We start from the raw sequence: 21,807 nt of genomic DNA, 5'->3' as shown, positions 1-21,807 counted from the left end.
ATTGACATGGGAGATGAGTACTTATTTAACAAGGCTTGTTTCATAAACACTGATGTGGCAAGGCTGAAATTTTTTTCATGTAGTGCATAATAGTGCAAAAGTAATTCCCCACTATCCAATAATGCCAATAGTACTTGATTAGAAAGTAGCATACGCTTTGATAACCGTCTGGCTGACGTTGGTATGGGTGGGCACTTGCTGAGGGCCTACACCCCAGCAGGGGACCTGCTGTCAACCTCCCGCCCGGGATATGCACCTCTTTGTCACCATTGCAACCTGCTTATTCACCTGTCGGTGGTGGTGAGAAGGAGAAGCAGCAGATACCACTGCCTGTCTGTTCACTGGCTCTCTGAGCATGTCTACATTGGGCGATATCCTGGGGATCGTCCCTGTGCGTCCACATGATACACAGGGGGTCCCGGGAGCAAGGAGGGATGACCCCCTCCATTTCCCTGGGATAGTGGCATACCATTTTTTCTCTCGCTTTTCCCCATGGTCCCAGGACAATTCCGAGGACCGCGGGTGGTGTGGCCAGCTGTCCCGGCTTCTTCTCTCTTCCCCACAAGTAGCGGGGGTCATCTGAGGGAAGGAGCTGGGATGGGAAGAGTCCAGGGCCATTGGGATAGGGAGCGGGGACGTGGCTTTTGGGGGGGATGACTTACTCCTGTATTCTTTAAAAAAAATGGCAGGCACGACGTTCTTCCTTCCTGGACGTCGCGCGTTGCGTGTGAACACAGGGGGAGGATCTCGTGATCAGCATATCGCAAGATCCTCCCCCCTCCCTCCCGGATCGCCGGGAGGTGTAGACATGCCCTCTGCCTGTCAAGCAAGGAAGTGGTAGCAGGGAGGAGGAAAAGGAGGAGGCAGTGAAAAGGTAGACTCAGTAAAGGAGGGGTCCCATTAAGACTTCCTTACTCAAGGCCCCCCCAAAACCTGGAGCTGGCACTACCCACTATGAGATATGAATATCTGATAGTATGAAGACGTATCACAATCATGGATACTAAAGGTTTAGATTCTCACAGTCTGTGGTCAGCCCTGAGAGCAGCTCCCAATGTTCAGATGGGTTGCTCTCAAAGTATGAAATGTGCCTGCTCTATGGAGGGGTGGAAGTCAGCAAGTGAGCTTTTTCCTAGCCTATTCCAGTGCCTTCTTTGTATCAGCCACATTCCCGAGACCTGATCAGCACAAGGTTTTCATAACAAGAGCACAACTTGATCAGCATCTTGTTTTCGACAGTGGTCAGCCAGTTGCCTCTAGAAAAGTCACAAGTAGAGACTAAAAGTAACAGCCTTCCCCAGTGTCTAATTTAGTGCCCCTGAGCCTATATGCTCTGTTTAACGATCATGGCTAGTAATTGGAGGATGAATGTATTATCCATAAATTTGGCTAATTTCCCCTTAAAGCCACCTAAGCTAATGAACATCACCATAACTTGTGAGTCAATGCTGAAGAAGCACTTTTGTGCGAAGAAGCACTTGTTTTTTGTCTGCCCCGAATCTACTGCCAATCAGTGCTTGAATTGTGGGATAAAGGAGAAGAGAAATGGGGGCTCACTGAAAGCCAGAAGCCCTACCCCGACTCCGCCCAATTTTAGCCCCAAAATGCTATCTCCTTTAGCCTTCTATGAACAGTTTTTGAGAGTCACCATTAGGCAACTTCAAGTTGTAAGACTACATGCCTCTGGATTACCAGTTGCTGGGGAGCATGGTCCAACCACTTGGGCGAACATGTGGGTGCCAGAGGGCTCTATTGCACTCATGTCCTGCTTGCGGGTTTCCGAAAGGCATCTGTTTGGGCACTATAGGTACCAGAATGCTGGACTAGATAAGTCTGCTCTTATGTCCTTATGGGGGGGGGGATTTTTCTCTTTTTTTCACCTACATTCTCAAATGCTGTAATTCTAAGAGGACAGTATGCATGCTTCTTCGTAGGCCATAGCTCAGGGACACGCCTGTCGACCAGGGACCAGCAAAGCAGGGCATGGTGCAACTGCACCCTCCCACCCATGTTCCCCAGCAACTGCTGCACATAGGCTTACTGCCTTGGATACTGGAGACAAAATGCTTGCAACCCCGAAAATTCAAACCCACTTAGTGTGACTCATGTCCAATTTCATCCCAGATCTCTTGCAATTATTCTTACAAGGAGAAAAGCTGCCGATGTTGAAAGTGAAGTGGCTACTTACAAGATGTAATATTAGTACATAAGTGTACTGTGATCGCAGGGCAAGATCCAGCCAAAGCAAAGCATTTTTAAACCCTATTGATTCCAGTACGGGAAATGAGCACTGCATAACTCTGCCATTGAAATCAATGAGACTTAAAGTGCTTAATTTCCATCCAAGTGTACACACAACATTTTTTTCTTTTTATGTTTTGTTGAACACTTTAGTGTATGTTTAATGGGGAGGGAGCCCCTCAGCCGCTGCTGTTAAATGCTAACTGCTATCAGTGAAGGAATTGAAAAGAAAGTGAAGGCAGATAAGGATCTGCAGCTTTTCACTGGAGATCGAGAATTTTTTTAAAATTTTTTTGCCTGTCTTGTGTTCCATGTGAAGTTTTTCAGACATAAATACTTTCAAAATGTAGGCATCAATCCGATCATGTAAACTTAATGCAACCATTATGGTGCATGCTGGAGCAGGAATGCTGGCTAGGGGATGCTGGGAGTTGTAATCCAATATATCAGGAGGGCACCGGGTTGGAGAAGGCTGTTGTAGTGTATCGGTGTGGGCCTTTCTTTAATTGCCTAGTACTTCTAACATGCTAACTAAGGGCCCTTTCTTCTGTTAGGCTGGTGGCATGGGAACTACTGTTGTGTGGTTCGTTCCCATGTGTTGCGGTTCCTACCCAATCCAGCACCACCCATTTCAGAACCTGGGCAATACCAGCATGGCAAGGAGTTGCTGCCTGGGGTCTTCCTCCATTGTTCAGGGTTTCTCGTGTTTTCACGCTTGCCCAAACGGTTGGCTCTGATCTCTCCCTCCAGAGGAACCGCATCGGTTCAGAACACCCAAGCGATGTCTTCCGGTTCTTGGTGGAAGAGCGTACCCAGTGCTGCCAGTCCAGGAAAGTCCGATACACAGAGAGGGTGGACTATCTCATGCAGTTGCCTGTGGCGATGGAGGCTGCAGCAAACAAAGGTAGGGCAGGAATGAGGAAGCTTGTGTGTCTTGATTGTCAAACAAAATTCTGGGTTAAACTCCTTACAGTAAAGAGTTCATTTGCACGTGCATGTCACTTCAGCATCGTTATGAGTTGCATGTGTGAATGAACCATTACAGATCTAACTCTATTGACAGAACTTTCCATTTCACCTAATGCCACCCCAGCACAATAGTTTTCAATGGAGCCACGTCTCATCAAGTGATGTACGTGCATCCATTCTATCCTTAAAATGTCCTGGACTCTGAGCCCGGATTAATTGATTGGAACACATGATGCAGATCAGTGGATTTTTCAGGGAATCTCTTCCATGTTTTATGCCATGAAACTCTGGGATGGTACTGAGGATTCTAGGGTGCACATGCTTCACCCATGATGCTGGTCAGGCCTGTTGTACCTGACTGTTGACTGGCTTGAACTCAGTGTGTGAACTTGAACACTCCCCTGAGCCTATGCATTGCAGAGGTAGATTGGTAGTGGGCAAAGATTCCCTGGAACGCAGTCTGAAAACCACTGCTGTACATTAAGGCTGAACTTTGCAGAGTTCAGTATTTGTTGCTGCTGCTGTTGTTGCTGCTATGTGTGTGTTTCTGCAAAATGTAAGAATTCCTCTTTTCTAATTGGTTAAAATTCAAATGAATCACAGCTATTTGAGATGTAAAAGGTAGACTTCAAGGTAGCTTCAAGGTAGACTGCTGTGGCACCACAGAGGCAAAGAGCTGGTGCAGTTGTAACAGTTCTCCCTTGCTCCCATCATGTGTTAATGCCCCCCCCCCAAAAAAATTATTTCTGATTTGCTGTTATTACCATCATTAACTCTAACCATGGCTTTATAACCAGCTCCATCCTTAACTTCATATCCTGGATTTCAAAACAATGAACCAAGGCTAATATTAGCGGAGGAGAGACTAGGGGGAGATTGCATGCAAGAGAAGACAACAGTGGTTTTTCTTAATTATCTGAGCGGCTTGAATAAGGTGGTCCCTTATGTAGAGGTGCCCCTTATCTAAATGAGGTGTTCCTTCAGTGTTGCTTGTGCTTCTGGCTAGATGAACTGATTGCTTACGAACTGAAGAGGCGAGAAGCAGAAACAGCCAGGAGGCCCCCTCCGGAGCTTGTACGTGCCAGGATCCCTTTTAGTGCCTGTATGCAGGCCTTTTCTGAACCAGAGAATGTGAACGACTTCTGGAGCAGTGCCCTTCAAGCCAAATCTGCTGGTGTTAAGTGAGTATTCTGGAGGGAGGGGAGTGGTGTACCGTATCAGATGTGATGGAACATAGCAGGGGCCAGTTTGTGGCTTGGCCTTCTCAAGGTGTTTCAGCTGCAACCTCCTGAATGGTTTAAGAATACAAACAGAATTTAACAAACAATCTTGTAAGCTGGTGTGCACCAGTCGCTGGGGAACATGGATGGGAGGGTGCTGTCGCACCATGTCCTGCTTTGGTGGTCCCTGGTCGACAGCTGGTTGGCTAATGTGTGAACAGAGCACCGGACTAGATGGACCTTCAGTCTGCTCCAGCATCAGGGCACTTCTTATATTCTTATCTCCATCTGGCTCTGCTTCTTTGCTTCCCAGGGGCATCTGGTTGGCCAGTGTTGGAAACAGTGTTGGACTAGATGGATCCTGAGTCTGTTCCAAGTTCTTTGGTTCTTTTCACGGGACCATGGTTCTGTTTGCTTATGGTTGTGCATTCTTGTGGCTCAGTTTCATTCACATAAAATTGCTTGTTTTCCAGAACCTCACGCTTTGCTTCATTTCCTGAGTACCTGGTAGTACAGATAAAGAAGTTCACTTTTGGCCTTGACTGGATACCCAAAAAGCTTGGTATGTGCCTCGAATACACACTTCCACATTGAATCGCCTACGGGTTCTTGTAAGGTTTGTGTACTCCCAAGGATATTCATGGGGTGATGCAGGTGGGGGGGAAGAAGTCAGTGGACTTACTCTTCCTTTTTAATGAAGAGAATGCCAAAAGCAAATGTAACCTAGCAAATTAGGGACTTCGGAGTGTTCCAAATCGAAGCCATGTTAAAACTGGTTTAATTGTTGTTCCCTTTTCCTCAAAGAACTCTGGGAATTGCTGTTTTGCGAGCGGGGTGGATCAGCACTCTTTGAACTCTCCTTGTTCCTTTTACAGTTCTTATAGTTCCTTGCTTGGCAGCCATAATAGCTGGATTCTGTTTGTCGTATAGGCGTGTCCTAAGCTTGCTGTTGTACTTTGGGGGCTGTCTTTGCTCAGGGAAAGCTCTACAGTGGCTGTGAATCTGCGCTGCGTCGGTTATATGAAACAGCTGCAGATTCGCAGCCACTGCGGGACTTTCCTGCGAAGCTGCTCATTGAAAAAGTCTCAGGGACTTAGCCCGACTTTTTCAGCGAGAGCGAGATCAGTACGGCTCTTCCGCTGTCTGACCTTGCTCTGGGCCCAATCCGGGGGGCAGTCCTGGTGGAAGGCGACTGGTGATTGGTTGCATTTCACCAGGAAGAGGGCGGGGGTGGGAGTAGCTCTGTTACCCAGATGACTGCCGAAAACCTTGCGTTCCATCCTTGGCATCGGGATTACCCGCCACCACCCCGGGTAAGAAAAACTGCGGTGTTTTGGGGGAAGGCGGTACTAGCTCAACGCCATGAAGACAGGGCTCTGCTTTGCTTTAAGAGGAATTTTTCAGAGTCTATTTCCTTAAACCTCTCCCCGACCCAATTTTAAGGAAAGTTTCGTAAATAGTGGAAAGTACAAACCAGGCTGTTCTCAGTTGCATCCCAGCAAAGGAATTTTGTATGTCTTTGGCATCAAGGAGGAAACTGAACCCCCGTTGGCATCCATGTTATAATGACAGCCAAGCAATTTGGTTTAGTAATCTAGGATAATGCTTTGCATCAGCAGCAATAGAGATGAAGGATTTGCTCATCAATTATAGAAGCTGGAGATGCCCCTACCCCCAACCAATGAATTTTCTGTTGTTGCTGACAAACTATAGGATTCCCACTCCTCTGAGTGGTTTTCATCATCTCCTTCCCCTCCTTTACTTATGGGATGGTAGGAGACTGTCCTACCATAAATGACCCCCCTCCCTCCTTATTTCTTTATTGTCCAGAATACATCCTGCTGCCCCCACCCCCAATCCAGGACTCTTCCTTGCCAGAAACCCCAGCCATGTAAAATTAAGAAACAGCAAGATGTGTATTGTTTATTTGAATAATGTATTCTGATTGCAGCATTTGAAGATTTCCCTGTAATGGCGTGCTGTAATGTAGAGTGTCTGCATTTAGAGGGGGTTTGGGAGCAAGTGTTCAACGAATCTGCTTCCCTCTTGACCATAGGCACCCACGGCTTTCTGTGGATAGCTCTGTGCTTCTACTGTAGGTTTTAATTCTGGTTGTACTGTAGTTTTAAGCTTTCATATTTCATATTTGTTTTTTTGCTGTATTTGTGGTTTTAATTTTTGTGAACCGCCCAGAGAGCTTCAGCTGTTGGCGGTATAGAAATGTAATAAACAAATAAATAATGAATAAATAAATAGCTGAAGATTCTGGGGGCAGGTTTTAGGACGTGCACTCAGTTACTCTGGGGCACGAGCCAGGCCTGTTAGGCCTTGGCTGTCATTCCACATGAAGTGACAGTGCATCTTAGAATACATCAGGGACTCCTGTGCACCCACATGTTGTGGGGGGAAATGATTAGAGTTGATCCACCACTCCTCATGCAGAAGCCCTTGATGAGCTGTTAGGGAATCCCAGCGTTCTCAGAGTCAAGAATTGCAAACCCTTGTTTTGGAAGGGCGTTTCTCAAATGTCTTTGGTTTAGCAATAAAGCACAGAATACGGGATGCTGGGTGTAGAAGCACAGTGTAATGTTCCTGTAAGGCAGGGGTGGGCCACCCGTGGCCCTCCATATGTTTTAGCCTACAACTCCCAACAGCCGTAACTAGCATAGCCTATGGTGCAGGCTGATGGGAGTTTTGTGCCAGAGTGTCTGGCAGGCCACAAGTTGCCCACCCCTGTCGCAATGTATTTGCTGCTTACCTATAGGCTTATTTGCCCTGCTGTGCTTGCAGATGTTTCCATAGACATGCCAGATCTTCTGGACATCAGTCACCTCCGTGCTACAGGCCTTCAACCAGGAGAGGAGGAACTTCCTGACATCTCCCCACCCATTCTCATTCCCGATGACCCCAAAGGTACTGCCTGCTACCACGAGGATCTCTACCTCCCCACCATTCTCCACCACAACTGTTAGTTGATCTTCTTTTTGTTCCTTTGTCACTATTGCTCCCTGCCGGTTCGCATGGAACGCCTTCCTGGATGATCAGCTCCGACATATCCATGGCACGCCCTTTGCACAGCAGCCATTTTGTACAAGGGGTTTGTTGGTTCATAAGAGAGGAGGCCGGGAATAGAACCAAGGCCAGGTTCTCTGGTGTCAGCACATAGATCCATTTGCCAAGCTTGCTTTGTGGGGGGATTTGGCATGTTCTGTGAGCCATGGGGGCAGGAGCAGAGATTGAGCTCCCCTGAGGCAGGCTGAAAGTAAGCAAGGGGGAGGCAAGGGGGCAGGGGAGCCAGGGTTGAGGAAAACTACTCCAACATGGACAGTGTAGTAGTCCTGGTGTGCCACAAAGAGCAATGTTCACGACTGGAATTTGACCTGATTCAGAAGGGATGGGTGTATGTGAAACATTTTTGTAAGCCGCCTTGAGAGCCTTTTTGTCTAAAGGGCGGAATAAGAATGCTTAAATAAATAAATAAATAAATATGTGGCATCTGGCACCTCAGAAGACCAGTTGAGATGGGGTGGGGTGGGCTGCAAAATGGCTGAGAAAGCTGGGCTGGACATAATGTTAGCTGGCCATTTTAGCCAATGGCGAAGGTTTCCATCTCCAGATCTGAAGCTTCTAGTCCTGTGGAAGCCAGAACCTCTCAATATGTTAAAAAGGCTTGAATCAGTCGCTGTGATAGGACCCAGTGTTCACCCCCAATGCAGAACTGGCCAACTTCCTCTGTCTCTCATGTCATCCTAGTGCTCACTCTGCCTTCCCTCACTTTGCTTTCTTAAATTCCAGATGGCATGATGAACCATTTCATGGAGCGTATGTATCTCGTTTAATTTCGTTGGTTTCGTGTATGATTTTTTTCCAAATGGCTGCTGTAGTGAACTTCTTTGAGGTTCCGCAACTGCAGAGAGATGCATGAAAGCTTCTCCACTTTGGGCTTTTAACTGTGCTGTTGCTTTATACGTCTCCCAACAAGTGTATGTGTGTTTGATTATTTGAAGGATTCGTAATAGTATGGGGGTGTCAGAGACTATTTTTCAGTGTTGGAATAGTCTTCCTCTTTCCTCCCCTGCAGTTGGTTTGAAAAGTGGAAATGCTTATTTTCTTTGGTGTAATTCTTAGATTAATGTACTGGCATCAGAACAGCCCTGCTAGATTAAAAAAAAAAGGACTAGTACTCTGTTTCCAATGGTAGCCAACCAAATATTTCTGGGAAGCCTGCAAGCAGGAAATGTTGGTGACAGCCCTCCCTCATTATTTTCTTCTCAGCATCTAGTATTCAGAGGTATGATACCACTGCATGTGAAGGTTCCAGTTAGCCATTTTGGCTAATAGCCATTGATAGACCTCTTCCATGAAAATTGATATCTTCTGACCTCTGGTCCATTATGTCAGATGGGAATAAAAAGAGTTGATTTAGGGTTGTTTTTAACAAGGCCTCCTGGGATCAAATCAGTTTAGAATGCACAACTTTGTAGCTGTAAAGGAATTGCATTACTGAATGCACCTCATGTTAAAATATCCCCGCACGTGATATTCTAGTATGTAAGGGAGACGCTTCCGGCCTTGTAGTCGAGTAGATAGAGCATTAGAACTGGACCTGTGAATGGCACATCCAATATTCACATCATAGCAGTAGCCATGCTGGATTAGAACATCTAGTTCAGCATTCTGTTCGCACAGTGGCCAACCAATTGCCTGTGGGAAATCCACAAGCAGAGCATGAGTGCAACAGCACCCTCCTGCCCATGTTCCCCAGCGACTGATGTACGTAGGCATACTGCCTCTGACACATTGCAGTCTTCATTCAGTATTCCCTTTGCCAATTTGTTCAAATGCACTAGTATTTCAGTGCTAAAGATGAGTGTGACTCAGGGAATGCCAGGCTCCATGAGATCATTGAAAACTGCCATCATTTTTATCTTCTCTCTCTCTCTAATTAAAAAAGAAGACAATCCTTTCCCCTAGGTGTACAGTCTTAAAGACATGACACAAATGAAAAAGGGAGAGGGAGGGAGGAGGAACACCTGGTTTGGTTCACACATTCAAGTCTAGTTTCACGCTCATAAGAACTAGAAACTTTTTTTTTTAAAAAAAAGGAAAATCTGAGAGTCTCAGTGCTCTGCCTATGTCATATTCTTGCTGCTACATAATTTCAGACTCCTGCAGATTATGAATAATAATATTTGCAAGCCTGTCTGAGCTTGAAAGAGCTAAAGATTGAGGCTGTTGCCATTTGCTAACCCTGAATGACAGGTCCATTGCTGAGGCTCCTATAAATGGTGTGAATCTAGAGTGCTTGTCTAGCGAGCATTGCTGTCTTTTTTGTCTTGCATGGAGAGTGGCAGAGGCCTCAACTGTAATAACCATTGTTGTGCTTGCCTTTCAGTAGTGTGGGACCAGATTTCTGTGAGTGATTTGTGTTAGATGCTTTGGTATTCTTCAGAGCAAAACTGTAAATGAAAGACCGTTTTAGGAATTTGCACAGATCTTCCTTTTTCTGTTGACGTTCAGCTTTTACATTATTCTCAGTCAGTGCAAAAGTGAATGTCAATTCAGCACATAGGGTACAGTTCTGTGTAAGGGTCACAGGTGATATTAGAGAATTGCCAAGTACAAAGTCTGTCCCATTTCAGATTGGATCCTGTTCTAGTTTGAGTCTCCGGTTGATGCTGCCTCCAACCCTTTTACAAGGGCTAGACATTTCTTCTAGGAATCCATACCAGTGTGTTACAGATTCTCAGTACTATATAAATTGCACACAGAGGATACAAATAGCCCTGTCCGTTGATGAAGGATGAGTTTATACAGCTTTCACATTTGGAATGTCCTCTCTTAGCACCAGACATTGATGAGTCCTCCGTGATGCAGTTAGCAGAGATGGGTTTTCCACTGGAAGCATGCCGAAAGGCTGTCTACTATACTGGCAACATGGGTGCTGAGGTGGCTTTCAACTGGATCATTGCACACATGGAAGAACCAGGTCTGTAATCTGAATGGATGTGTGCCCATGTACAGCGAAGACCTTTGTGCTTGCTAGGACAACTCTGTGCTTGTCATGCTTCTGTTGAATTGCAAGCAAACCTCAGGTTTATGCACTTCTTTTACAGCCCCTTCCTAGGTTGGCTTATCATAGATGTAGAATTGGACTCAGTGGCTCATGTAGGGCATGTCTAGACGAGGGGGTGGAGGGTGCAGCCGCCATTTTGGATTTATTTTTCTTAAAGGAAAAGGAGTGCATGAGCTCTCCACCGAAATTGTAAGTTTGAAACCAAACAAACACAAACTCGCACTCCCCCCTCCCCACCCCCGATGGGCACAGAGGAGCTCCGTGCCCAGTTCCCGGCTCCTTGCGTTACTCACAAGGAGCCAGGGGGAAACCGTGACGGCAGGCCACATGTTCCGCAGTCTCGGGATCATCCCGAGACCGAGGAAAAATCAAAATTAATGGGTAGGGCGATATCCCGGGGAAAGGGAGGAATCATCCCTCCCTGCTCCCGGGATGCCCTGTGCATCATGTGAACGCACAGGGACAATCCCAGGACAGTCCCCGGGATATCGCCCCGTCTAGCCATGCTCCTAGTCTTCTGCTTTGCAGCCTTGCAAATACATCTGTAAGAACATTAAAAGAGCCCTGTTAGCTCAGACCAAAGGTCCATTTAATCCAGCATCCTCTTTCCCTCAGTGGTCCTCCAGATACTTTTGAGAAGCCTACAGGCAGGATATAAAAACAATATTTCTCCTGCTATTTCTCCCCAGCAACCGCTATTCAGCTTTCCGAAGTCAATAATTCAGAAAAATATGCATTAGCCCACATAGTAATTTGTGGTTCATGGATGGCCAGAGCGCTCTTCTAGTTTCCAAACTCCTGGTCACCTAGGAAAGATTTCTACTCACCACAGATAACTAGGCAAATATTTATCAACAGGCAGCCTGTGGATCAGTTCAGGTGCATTGGACCTCTGTCTCTCCCCTTCCCATCAGCACTGCTCATATGGCTCATGCTGTGCTTATTTGTATAAAGCGACACTTTCCTCTTTTTATAGTGTCTCTGTGTGTGCCCATGTGAGGAGTAATGTTTCATAAGGGGAACACTTTGATTAGAAATAACAAGCCAATCTGTCTGCATAGATTTCAGACTTTTGCCATTTATGTTCCAGATTTTGCAGAGCCATTAGCCATTCCCGGTTACGGAGGAGCTGCTTTTCTGGGGGCCGGTGGATCAGGGGTTGCTGGGCTGGATAATCAACCTCCAGAAGAGATGATTGCCATCATTGCCTCTATGGGCTTCCAGCGGAATATCGCCCTTCAGGCGCTACGGGCAACGGTGAGTCGTCCAGCAATTATTTAGGGTTTATTTATAGCACAGACGCAGTCATTTTCCGCCTCCATCCCCTCATCAAACGTGACTTTCAAAAGCTGGTACAATAAATGAATGTCATTATCCAGTGCCGCACATGAACTCTTGTTGTTGGCAGCAGCAGTGCAGCAGCAAATTCGACAAAGGAAGTCTTTGAATTACTTTTGCTCTGGGGAATTAAGTAGATGCTGCATTCTACTGTATGTATAGGTCAGGACAAAGTCTTGGTTGGTCATAGAATATTCTTTGCCAGGGACTTCTTGAGAGTCAAGAAGGGGCTATAGCAGAACCGGCCAAGGCTTCTAAAGAGAATGCAAGCCTTTGACCAACACAGAGAAGCTCTTTGCGACATCTAGTAAGCCCTTCGTTGTCCTTCTCTACTCAAGACGTGTGTTAGCTCTTTGCATAGCGCTTGAAATCACTGAAGTACTGATGAGATGCAAGTGGGACAGGACTCAAAGAGGACAGAAAGGAAAACCAGAACATGCAGCTGCAATGTATAATTTATAAACCTCAGTGCCTTCATACGTTTGGATTTTTATTGTTCCAGGTTGATGGAAGTTTCGTTTTAATTTCTTGCCCCTTTTGTTGTGCTTTATTTACGTATTTGTTTATTATTTGTTTAATTCGTATCCTGCTTTCCCACCAAGTGGTCCTGAGAAAGTTTTTCTCTTCTCTAAACCTTAAGGTATCCTTTTTAAAGGGAGAAGGTTGGCAGTTGGTGGGCGAAGGAGAATTTCAGGCATAGAAAGAAATGAAAGTGTGCGTGGAAAGGAGGGAACAACGAGGTGACAAAACGAGAGGCCCGCGTGCAAAATAGCAGAGCAAAAATAGGAATGGAGGTGCCTCAGTTTATTCCTTGAACGTTATCCCTCTGTTTGCAGTCTCGAGACAGATTTGCGGGCTTATGGACTGCAGACCCTGCTAGCTCTCCTTGATCTCTTGGATGGGAGCATATTTACACCAGTTCTTAGAAGAGTCATAGAATTATAGAATAGTGGAGTTGGAAGGGGCCTATAAGGCCATCGAGTCCAACCCCCTGCTCAATGCAGGAATCCACCTTAAAGCATCCCTGACAGGTAGTTGTCCAGCTGCCTCTTGTAGGCCTCTAGTGTGGGAGAGCCCACAACCTCCCTAGGTAACTGGTTCCATTGTCGTACTGCTCTAACTGTCAGGAAGTTTTTCCTGATATCCAGCCGGAATCTGGCTTCCTGTATCTTGAGCCCATTGTTCCGTGTCCTGCACTCTGGGATGATCGAGAAGAGATCCTGGCCCTCCTCTGTGACAACCTTTCAAGTATTTGAAGAGTGCTATCATGTCTCCCCTCAGTCTTCTCTTCTCCAGGCTAAACATGCCTAGTTCTTTCAGTCTCTCTTCATAGGGCTTTGTTGCCAGACCCCTGATCATCCTCGTTGCCTTCCTCTGAACACGCTCCAGCTTGTCTGCATCCTTCTTGAAGTGTGGTGCCCAGACATTCACTGGCTGCCTTTACTTCTTAGCCCAATGTGGTGCTTACCTTTAAAGCCTTAAACGGCTTTGGACTCACATACCTGAAGGATCATCTCTCCCTAGACCAACCTGCTCATGTTTTAAGAACTTCAGAGGATGCTTTTCTCTGGGTTCTTCTTTTAGGGGAAGCTTGTTTTGTAGGAATTCCGCAGAGGGCCTTCTCTGTGACGGCATCCCATCTCTGGAACAACCTCCCCATTGAAGTGGAACTGATGTTGGTGCTGTTATTCTTTCAGTGCTGGGTTAGAACTTACTTATTTGCACAGGCATTTAAAAGATTTTTTTTAAAAAAAATTGTACGCCTGTGATTTGTTTTTGTTTTTTCGGTAATGTTGTTTTATGGTTTCACTGTGGTTTTTATGTCTCTTGTATACCTCCCTGATATCCCAGGAGGAAGGGTGGGTTAAAATATAAAATGGATGAAGTTGGCTGTTGCTTCCAAATGCTTGTGCTAAAATCAGCTAGTTTGCATTCATGATGCCCCAAAGCCTCGGTCTTTTTGTGCTGCAACCGAGGCCCTATTTTTATGTTGTCCACCTCATCCTAGCAATATATGCAACTTCTGCCTTCCAGAGGGTTAAGACGGATTGGTGGCACTTGCCCAGTTAGGCGAGTGTATCATTACCATAGCGCATAACCCCTACAATCTGGCTTAACTGTGTGGGTGGATGTCGATTATGTTACCAGCAATGGCATACAAGCAAACATAAGATGCTGGCCACCAGGTTGCTATGACGGAATGCAGATGCTCTTCCAGATTCAGTGTCATTGCCCACGCTGCTTATGTGAGCACCAGACATTCTGTAAGGCAGTTGCCTCTCTGCAATGATGGAAATACCTGCATTTGCAGCAAAAACTGGACCATCGGATTGTATTTCCCCTCGCCTTTTTCTGTGTCGCTCATTCTTGGGGAAAGATGCAGCAACAGCTCTTTTTGCTCATTAAAAGACGTGCCACCAACGGTGGCAGAGATGCTTGGCTATTTCATTTTTGTATGCTACTTTGGCTTGCAGAATAATAACTTGGAGCATGCATTAGACTGGATCTTCAGTCACCCAGAGGTGGAGGAGGAGAACGAAACCGTTACGGACACCATGGACATAGAGAACCATGTGAATGCCAACATCCTTGCGGAATCCGATCCAGAGGGTCCCAGGATCAAAGATGGGTCTGGACGTAAGTTTCCTTTGGATACTTTGCTTAGGTTATTGCCCATATTTTATTAATTCCCCCCCCCCCACAAACATATTTGCTTCATTTATGAATTGCTTCTTGACTAACAAGGGGGCGATATACAGCTGTGTATAAAATTTGCAGTTAACAAAGAATTCGAAAACAACAGTTCTCAAAATAAATTAAATAAAACTCGAACAAGGCAAAACAAACATGACTACAATTTGACAGCAGCATGGTGGGCCTCTCTTGCGCAGGGGTGTTCTGTAATTGTGACATCACCATAGAAAAAGCTGTATTCCATGGGCTCACTGTTTATGTCTTGCAGACCGAGCTGTGTGTAGAGCCTCATCTGACTTACTTTAACTGTCATAGAGGGTTATTAGTCTCACCTTGAGTAAGAGTAGACAACAAATGCCGACAGCCATGTTATTCAATTAGGAAAAAAAATATCTGAACAATCATAGTATCATTATACCTTTAATTATAATTAAACTGTGGAATTTGCAACCTCAGGATGTATTGATGGCCATCAATTGGGATGACTTTAAAAGGGGATCAGAGAAATTCATGGAAGATAGGCTGTCGGTGGCTAGCAGTCATGAGGGCATGCACTATCTCTGGTATCAGAGGCAGCATCCCTCATTATGCCACTTGGTGGGGAACGCAAGCGGGAGCGTGCTTTTGCACTCACATCCTGCTTGCGGGCTTCCCGTAACCCTTTGGTTGGCCACGGGGCAGGGGATGGCAAAGCGCACTTTCCAGAGGCCCCAGAGGTTTCACTCACCAATCCCTAGCCTGAATTCTATGAAACCCAAAAACCCACTCGATGCCACGGGATTTTTGGGTGGTCCAAATAAAAGTTTTAGTGACACTGATTCCCGTTTCGATTTGAGTGACTCTGCATGTGAGTGTGTATGTCCCTGGGCATGCATGCATGGTTTTGTCTTCTCCATGCGCTGTTTTCACAAACCGAATAGAGCGGCTGGTGCTACTGGCTGGGCTACTTGTGTACCATGCAATTGGGAGGTTGCAAAGTATCCACAGAAATCTAAGGTATGTCTTCCCCCTGCAGGCTGACTGTGCAGGTCGACTTGATTCTACAGCAGTCCCTCATTGGCTGTATCAGGGCAGAAAGGGCAGGGGCTGAAGCCTTTCCCATGTGTGTACTTAAGGGTATATACGCTGAACGGGATTGGAGAGTTGAAGCTTCAGCTCTAAAGCTGTAAGTGGCATTGGGCCTGTCATGCTCCCCAGCCAGAGTCCAACGAACTACACAGCTAATTCCACATGGCCCAAGAGGGCTTCGGACTTACATTTCCTGAAGACCAGTCCCTCCTTGGCTGCTCACACACTCTCCGGACACCTTTGCCCCTTCCTGCCCTCTGTTTTCATGACCGCTGTCAAAATGTGAACTGTAGGCTCCCTAATTTGCTGTGGCTATTCTGTAAAGTGCGGTGTGCCATTTACAGGGCTATATAAAAAGAAGTACAAAATATGTATAACAGATGGATTTTGACCAGCACAAACCTCAGGATTGTCATGTGTAAATGTTAGAAGTGGCCGAATGTTAGGGGAAATGCAGAAGAGAGAGAATGGCAGTCATGACTGATTTCGGGATTTCGGCAGATCCTGCTGGAATTTTCAGTTGAGCCTGTCATGGTCACTGCCTTAAAGAACCTCGCTGGCAAAGCCAATGCTTTGGCCCTTTTCACATATTATGATACTTAACGTATGCGATTAAGATTTTGATAGTTGTGCTGAGAAAGATGTCTGTGTGTCAAACACAACCATTATATTTGTGAACCGCAATTTTTGTGAACCGCCCAGAGAGCTTCGGCTATTGGGCGGTATAAAAATGTAATAAATAAATAAATATAGAGATGTACTCTGTACTTGGTGGTTTTAATGTTTGTGAACCACCCAGAGAGCTTCAGCTATCAGGTGGTATGGAAATGTAATTAATTAATTAAAAAGAGAATAAAAATAAAAATAAAATGCATTCATCAAAGAGCCAGGATTGGCTGCAGCTCCCTGTTGAATGTATGCTTGAAGGTAAACCTGTGGTTGTTGCTCTGTAATGGGCCAAACACATTACATCTGGTGTACAGCAGATCACAGATTCCATCTTTGGCTTTCTCGTTAGCAAGGCTGGTTTTAGCCAGAGATCCCAGAGTGCAAGCAAGAGTAGACATTAGAAGGCTATGCAGGACATGGTTCAGATTTGATAAGAAGCAGCTCCAGACACAGGCACCCACGAGGGCAAGCATTGCTCAATTTTGCCTGGATCCATTCAAGTTTTGTCTTCATTTTTGTATTTGGCCATATTATTTTTCTTTGCAGGAAAAATCTAAAACTAACCACGGGATGGAGCTGTTAGGCAACAGTTAAGATCTCTGAACAGTGAAAAATATAACAGAGTGATCTTGGGTAGTCCGTCAATAGCAAGTAGTGCATGACTTTGTTTTTCACAAGGCTTTTGCAGGACCGTGTGGATGATCAGAATATAAAAGCATATTTTGGGATCTCCTTCCTGCAGTCCAGAGAAAACTGTGTCCTTGCGGACTGTTAAAACATGCCCTTGTTATGTAGGAAACAGCATTAAAACAATTGTGGTAGGTGATCTTAGATGACAATTGCACATGTATGTATTTCACTATATCTTTGCAGGATGTATAGGTGCCGGGAAGCCATGCTGAGTTACAGCTTCTGCCGTGTGTGTGCAATGAAAAATGTGTGCAGTTATCATACACTATGATCTCCGCGAATGTTTTGTACTATTTTCCAAATGTCTGTTTCATTCCTGAATCTGGTTTCTTTGGCAAGACTGATATGCATCTAAATATCTATGTCACTCTCAGCTCCTTGGAGGAAAGGCAGGTTGGAATTATGACAAATGAATAATTGACATAAGGTATTGGTAAGTTGGACTTCTGGACAACTTTGCTTAGTAAGGACTTCTCTTACATCCTTCCTTACCATCTTTGATATCTCCTTGCACAGGATATGAACTCTTTGGGTTTGTCAGTCACATGGGAACATCTACAATGAGTGGCCATTATGTTTGTCATCTCAAAAAGGAGGGAAGGTGAGTCACTGCTATTAATGTGTTTTTTAAAAAAAATTATATATGATGCTCAAGGGTTGGCCAAAGTTCTTGAGCTTGACACTGTGGTCCAAGCCACTTTTACTTGGAAACAGGTTCAATTAAAATGATGGGACTGGCTTTCAAGTTAGCACTGATTTAGGACTGGCGTTGACGAGACAAATACCATTTTTTTAAATAATCAAGAGCCATCCTCCACCCCACCCCCCCACCCCCCGGGCACTGCTTCAGCACCCCACTCCACCCCGTGGGCAGTATCCAATCATGTCATTCTGCAAAGTGTAATAGCACTAGCAGAACTCCGCCAAACCTTTCTGCTGTGCAAGCAGTTGCCCATTACACTTGCACAAGCGGTTGCACAAGAGTTGCACGTCACAGACCACACAATGAGTTGTGCAAGTAGACTGCACAACCGCTTGCACGACCGCACTTGCACAAACGTAACTTTGGTAGGATTCTCCTTTTGCGCATAGTTCAGAACCTAATTTCTGCTAGCGCAACATCCTTTACGTTAACAGAACGACACAGCTGGGTACTGCCCACTGTCTCCCATTCTCACTATGCTCTTGTCTTCTAAACTCCTTCCAGCAAGATGATTGTGCTTACACTTGTTAGCGTTCATGCCGGCATTTGGAGAATAACAATCTGAACATCTTGGCAGTTTTAATTCTACCTGTGAAATGCAGCAGGTGCCAGCAGGTCTCTGAACTCATGATCTCCACTCCCCTTAAAACAGGAGTGGGGGCGGGGGTGGAATTCTTAAGATTTCTGCCAGTGGCGTTAAGGAGATCAAATGGCAAAAATACAGTGTCAGAATGGGTCCGTCAGTTCCTTTGTTGTTGGTGAGAATTGTCACCTCCGTGGGAGGTGGCACCACTGGCCTGTCTTCTCCAAAGTTGGCTCTGCTTGAGCAGAGATTAGGTGTAAACCATGAGGCTACACCCAGGTATTCCAAGTGTACTCATATGTGGGTTGATGCAAGTGAGATCTGCCAAGGACCATAGCCCTGACTGACAACAGGATGCTAAGAATAGGATTCTGATCAGGAGGGTGAGTAGGTGCCCCGTTGGATTGGGTTTAGCTTTCGTGAGGTTCACTATCTCTTTCTTCGTTTCCCCTCTCTCTGTCTCTTCAGGTGGGTGATCTACAATGATCTTAAAGTCTGTGCCTCCGAGCGACCACCCAGAGAGCTGGGGTATATTTACTTTTATCGCAGGATACCAAGTTAGGCCTCACTTCTGTCCCTTGGCCTTAAGAAGCCATAAGCCTTTTTATTCTGCCAAAAAATTGTTTTGAACAAGCAAAGCCTTTGGACTGCCAAAAAAAGAAAAAGAAAAGAAAGCAAAAAAGAAAACATTTGGGTACTATTTATAGCTTAAATCAGGATGGGTCATTTGATGCCTTCTTAAACTTTAGTGGAGAAATTTTATGTTAAGTCACGGTGCGTTGTAAGATTTAAAAATTTATACACATTTTGTGGAGACCTTAAGATTGTTCTGATCACTGATGGAGTTTGCAACAAGCACCTGGAGAACAGGAGGATGCTCCCGAACTCTGAAGAGCCCACTTCACAGCAAAGTTTTTGACCCTGAGAGACTGTTCTGGAATCGGTGATGTTAACCAGCCATGCCTTTGAATGGGAAGTTCACCACTGTCCTGGACGGAAGTGATTAAATAATCGGCGAAGGATTTGTTTGCTGGCATGAAAAGTTGCTTTGCTGTGAGCAATGTATCTCCATGGTTAGAAAAAAATATGAATAGATCTCCATATCCCAGAATGTAATAACCCAGGATATTTTGTGAATTTCAGTGCTTGAAATTAAGGTTAATTACTACTGAAGCTAAGGGAGCTTGCAATGTTGCCATATAGGAAAATCTGGATGTTCTTTTTTTTTTTTTTTAAATGGTGCTTTGGTTGGTTTGAAAACATATCTTGTATTTCTATGCCTTTGACCCAGCAATTGCTAATGGTTCAGAGATCCCTTTATAAGGAAGTGCTCATTTCAGCGCATCTGTATGCCCACTTGTATATGTGTTTACCTGCTCCTCCCATTGCAGATCCATGCTCTCATGTGCAAGAGCTGTGGGTGAGCAACAGAGCTCATGTGAGCACATGGCTCAGCAATCTCCAGTTTGGGTATTTTTCCTCCTCAGCCATGAATTGCAAATATGGGTTGGTGAACACCCCGTGGAGACCCTCGACAGGCAGTTCCCTCCCGTTTCATCATGTTTGCAAGTGCTCACCTTGTGCCGAGTTCTTGTTGTGCCTTCTTCCCCTGCCCCACCAGCCGCAGGAACATGGAGCGCCCGAGGCTTGCAGAATTGTGTAGCCTGATGTTTGTTTATTTATTGCATTTGTATACCGCCCCCCATAGCCGAAGCTCTCTGGGCTGTTCCCATAAGACAAAAACACTTAAAAACAAGATACAAAAATTAAAAACTAGAAAAACATGCAATATACACATACATTTAAAACAATTCTGACTAAATATGATGGGGAAGTATCATATTTAAATGAGAGTGTGCAAGGGAGCTTTGCCTGTTGGGTGGTATAAAAATGCAATAAATAAATAAATGTTGTGGGTCAGGTGGGATTCTTTGCCATCCACAAGCCACTTTGGGCAGCCATTATGGGCATACCTTCCCTGGACTGAAGTTTAACCTGTTTGCTTTTTCAGTTTCCCTCCAGTTTGATGCTACTCAAGGATGCCTGTTACACACTCCCCACAGAGGATTTTAAAAAATGGGGCCAATGGCCCTTTAAGGAGAAGCTTTAAAAAATCTGACCTTCCTTAGAGTCAATGACGTTCCGGCAGTCATGCACACAACATCCTCCTTACTAACGACGGTTCAATTATTTAAAATCCCTTTCTTCGGTGGAAGATACAGCTTGGTGAAACTGCTGATGAATTGATCTTTTTTATTATTTATTTTAAAAATCATATTGATCTATCAGCAGTTTGCAACCGAGTCAGTCACGTGATGTTCTTATTCCTGGATCATTTTTTTCTAAAAGCCTCCCTTCCCCATTTTTCTTTCTCAGATTGTCTTTCTGAACCTGTCAATCAATGTCTTTACAGGGGCTTTTAATTTTGGTCTCAATTGATTGTGTGAATTTATGGGCCTCAGATATTTGTTTTCTTCTATTTTTCTTGTCATTGTGGAACCACTCAATAGGGCATTAGGGATATGATGCCTGATGAACTGGATCGAGCAAATTCAGCTGCTACCATGGAAATTAGCAAGCAAACCTGAATAAAGTGTAGATGTATCCTTCAGTAAAATGACAAGCTCCATTTGCCAGAAATTCAGGAGCTATTATAGTGGATTCAAGTTTGTATGTGTGAGTGTGTGAGTGTGTGATGCACACATCTCCTATGTGGAAAGATCTGAGTTGCTACTTATTCTTGAAGGGAGGGGAACATGCTGCAGCTTAAGGCCTTGTGTATCAAGTCAGGTTCTTGAAATCAACAGTGAGACAAAACAGAATGAGGCATTCCTGTACAAAAATATTGCCAGTGGTGAATCCAGAGCCTGTATTTTAGGGCCTGTTTCTCTTCAGCCCCTCTGCCTGCCCCCCCCCCCCCCCATCATTTCAAGCCTCACAGCACTGCTACAGGCATATTGGCATATTAGATTGCTGATCTGTCTCAAAGCCTAGCCAGGACTTTCTTCAATTACGTCTTCCCAGTCTTTATGAATGCAATACAAAACCTGCCAGCTGATATTTTGCTTCTTGCTGTTATCTAGCGTGTATCACTTGCAGGAAAATTAATCTGTTTCTGATGGTTTACCACAGAGCCTGGGTTTGTCTTGCTGTGTTCCTATTCCATTTTATTTAAATAAGATCTCTTCTGCCTCAGAAAATGAAGCAAAGTGGCCTTTTCCCTCCACCTTGTGACCTAAAGGGCTGGACTGAAGCAGGTGAGAGCTGCATTTCGATGAAAATAATGGGAACTCTTGCAAGCTGAAATAAGATGCTTCTATCTAAAATAGCCGTGTGTGAGAGTGTGAGCTAGAGGGACAGTGGCGGATATGAATGTTTATAAAGCTTAATATCCAGCACATTAAAAACAACAACCCAGTCCTAGTAGCTAAGAAGATCAGGCACTGCCTCTTATCTGTCAGAGCTGTGCTCATTGCATCAACTTTTGAATTCTTTTACTCCCTACACCATGCACGTGTGCAATTTTGCCTAAGAAGGGTTTTGGATTACGGTGCCA

The 21,807-nt window shown here is 45.1% G+C and overlaps 1 protein-coding gene across 1 annotated transcript in view; it reads left to right on the top strand.

The window, feature by feature from the left end:
- Positions 1–19,966, top strand: part of USP13 (ubiquitin specific peptidase 13) — a 115,229-nt gene extending 95,263 nt beyond the window's left edge. Inside the window, exons 12-21 of the mRNA XM_063131937.1 lie at positions 2,992–3,145; positions 4,217–4,391; positions 4,904–4,992; positions 7,221–7,343; positions 8,226–8,252; positions 10,276–10,419; positions 11,597–11,763; positions 14,319–14,481; positions 17,482–17,566; positions 18,720–19,966. Of these exons, the coding sequence (XP_062988007.1) occupies positions 2,992–3,145; positions 4,217–4,391; positions 4,904–4,992; positions 7,221–7,343; positions 8,226–8,252; positions 10,276–10,419; positions 11,597–11,763; positions 14,319–14,481; positions 17,482–17,566; positions 18,720–18,813 (1,221 nt within the window). The 3' untranslated portion in view covers positions 18,814–19,966. The remainder of the gene's footprint in view (positions 1–2,991; positions 3,146–4,216; positions 4,392–4,903; positions 4,993–7,220; positions 7,344–8,225; positions 8,253–10,275; positions 10,420–11,596; positions 11,764–14,318; positions 14,482–17,481; positions 17,567–18,719) is intronic.
- The last annotated feature ends 1,841 nt before the right edge of the window (positions 19,967–21,807 follow it).

This window comes from Elgaria multicarinata, chromosome 8, assembly GCF_023053635.1.
Source record: "Elgaria multicarinata webbii isolate HBS135686 ecotype San Diego chromosome 8, rElgMul1.1.pri, whole genome shotgun sequence".
Classification (NCBI taxonomy): Eukaryota; Metazoa; Chordata; class Lepidosauria; order Squamata; family Anguidae; genus Elgaria; species Elgaria multicarinata.
The sequence above is the reverse complement of the archived record's forward strand: the minus strand, read 5'-3'. Positions and strand labels throughout refer to the sequence as shown.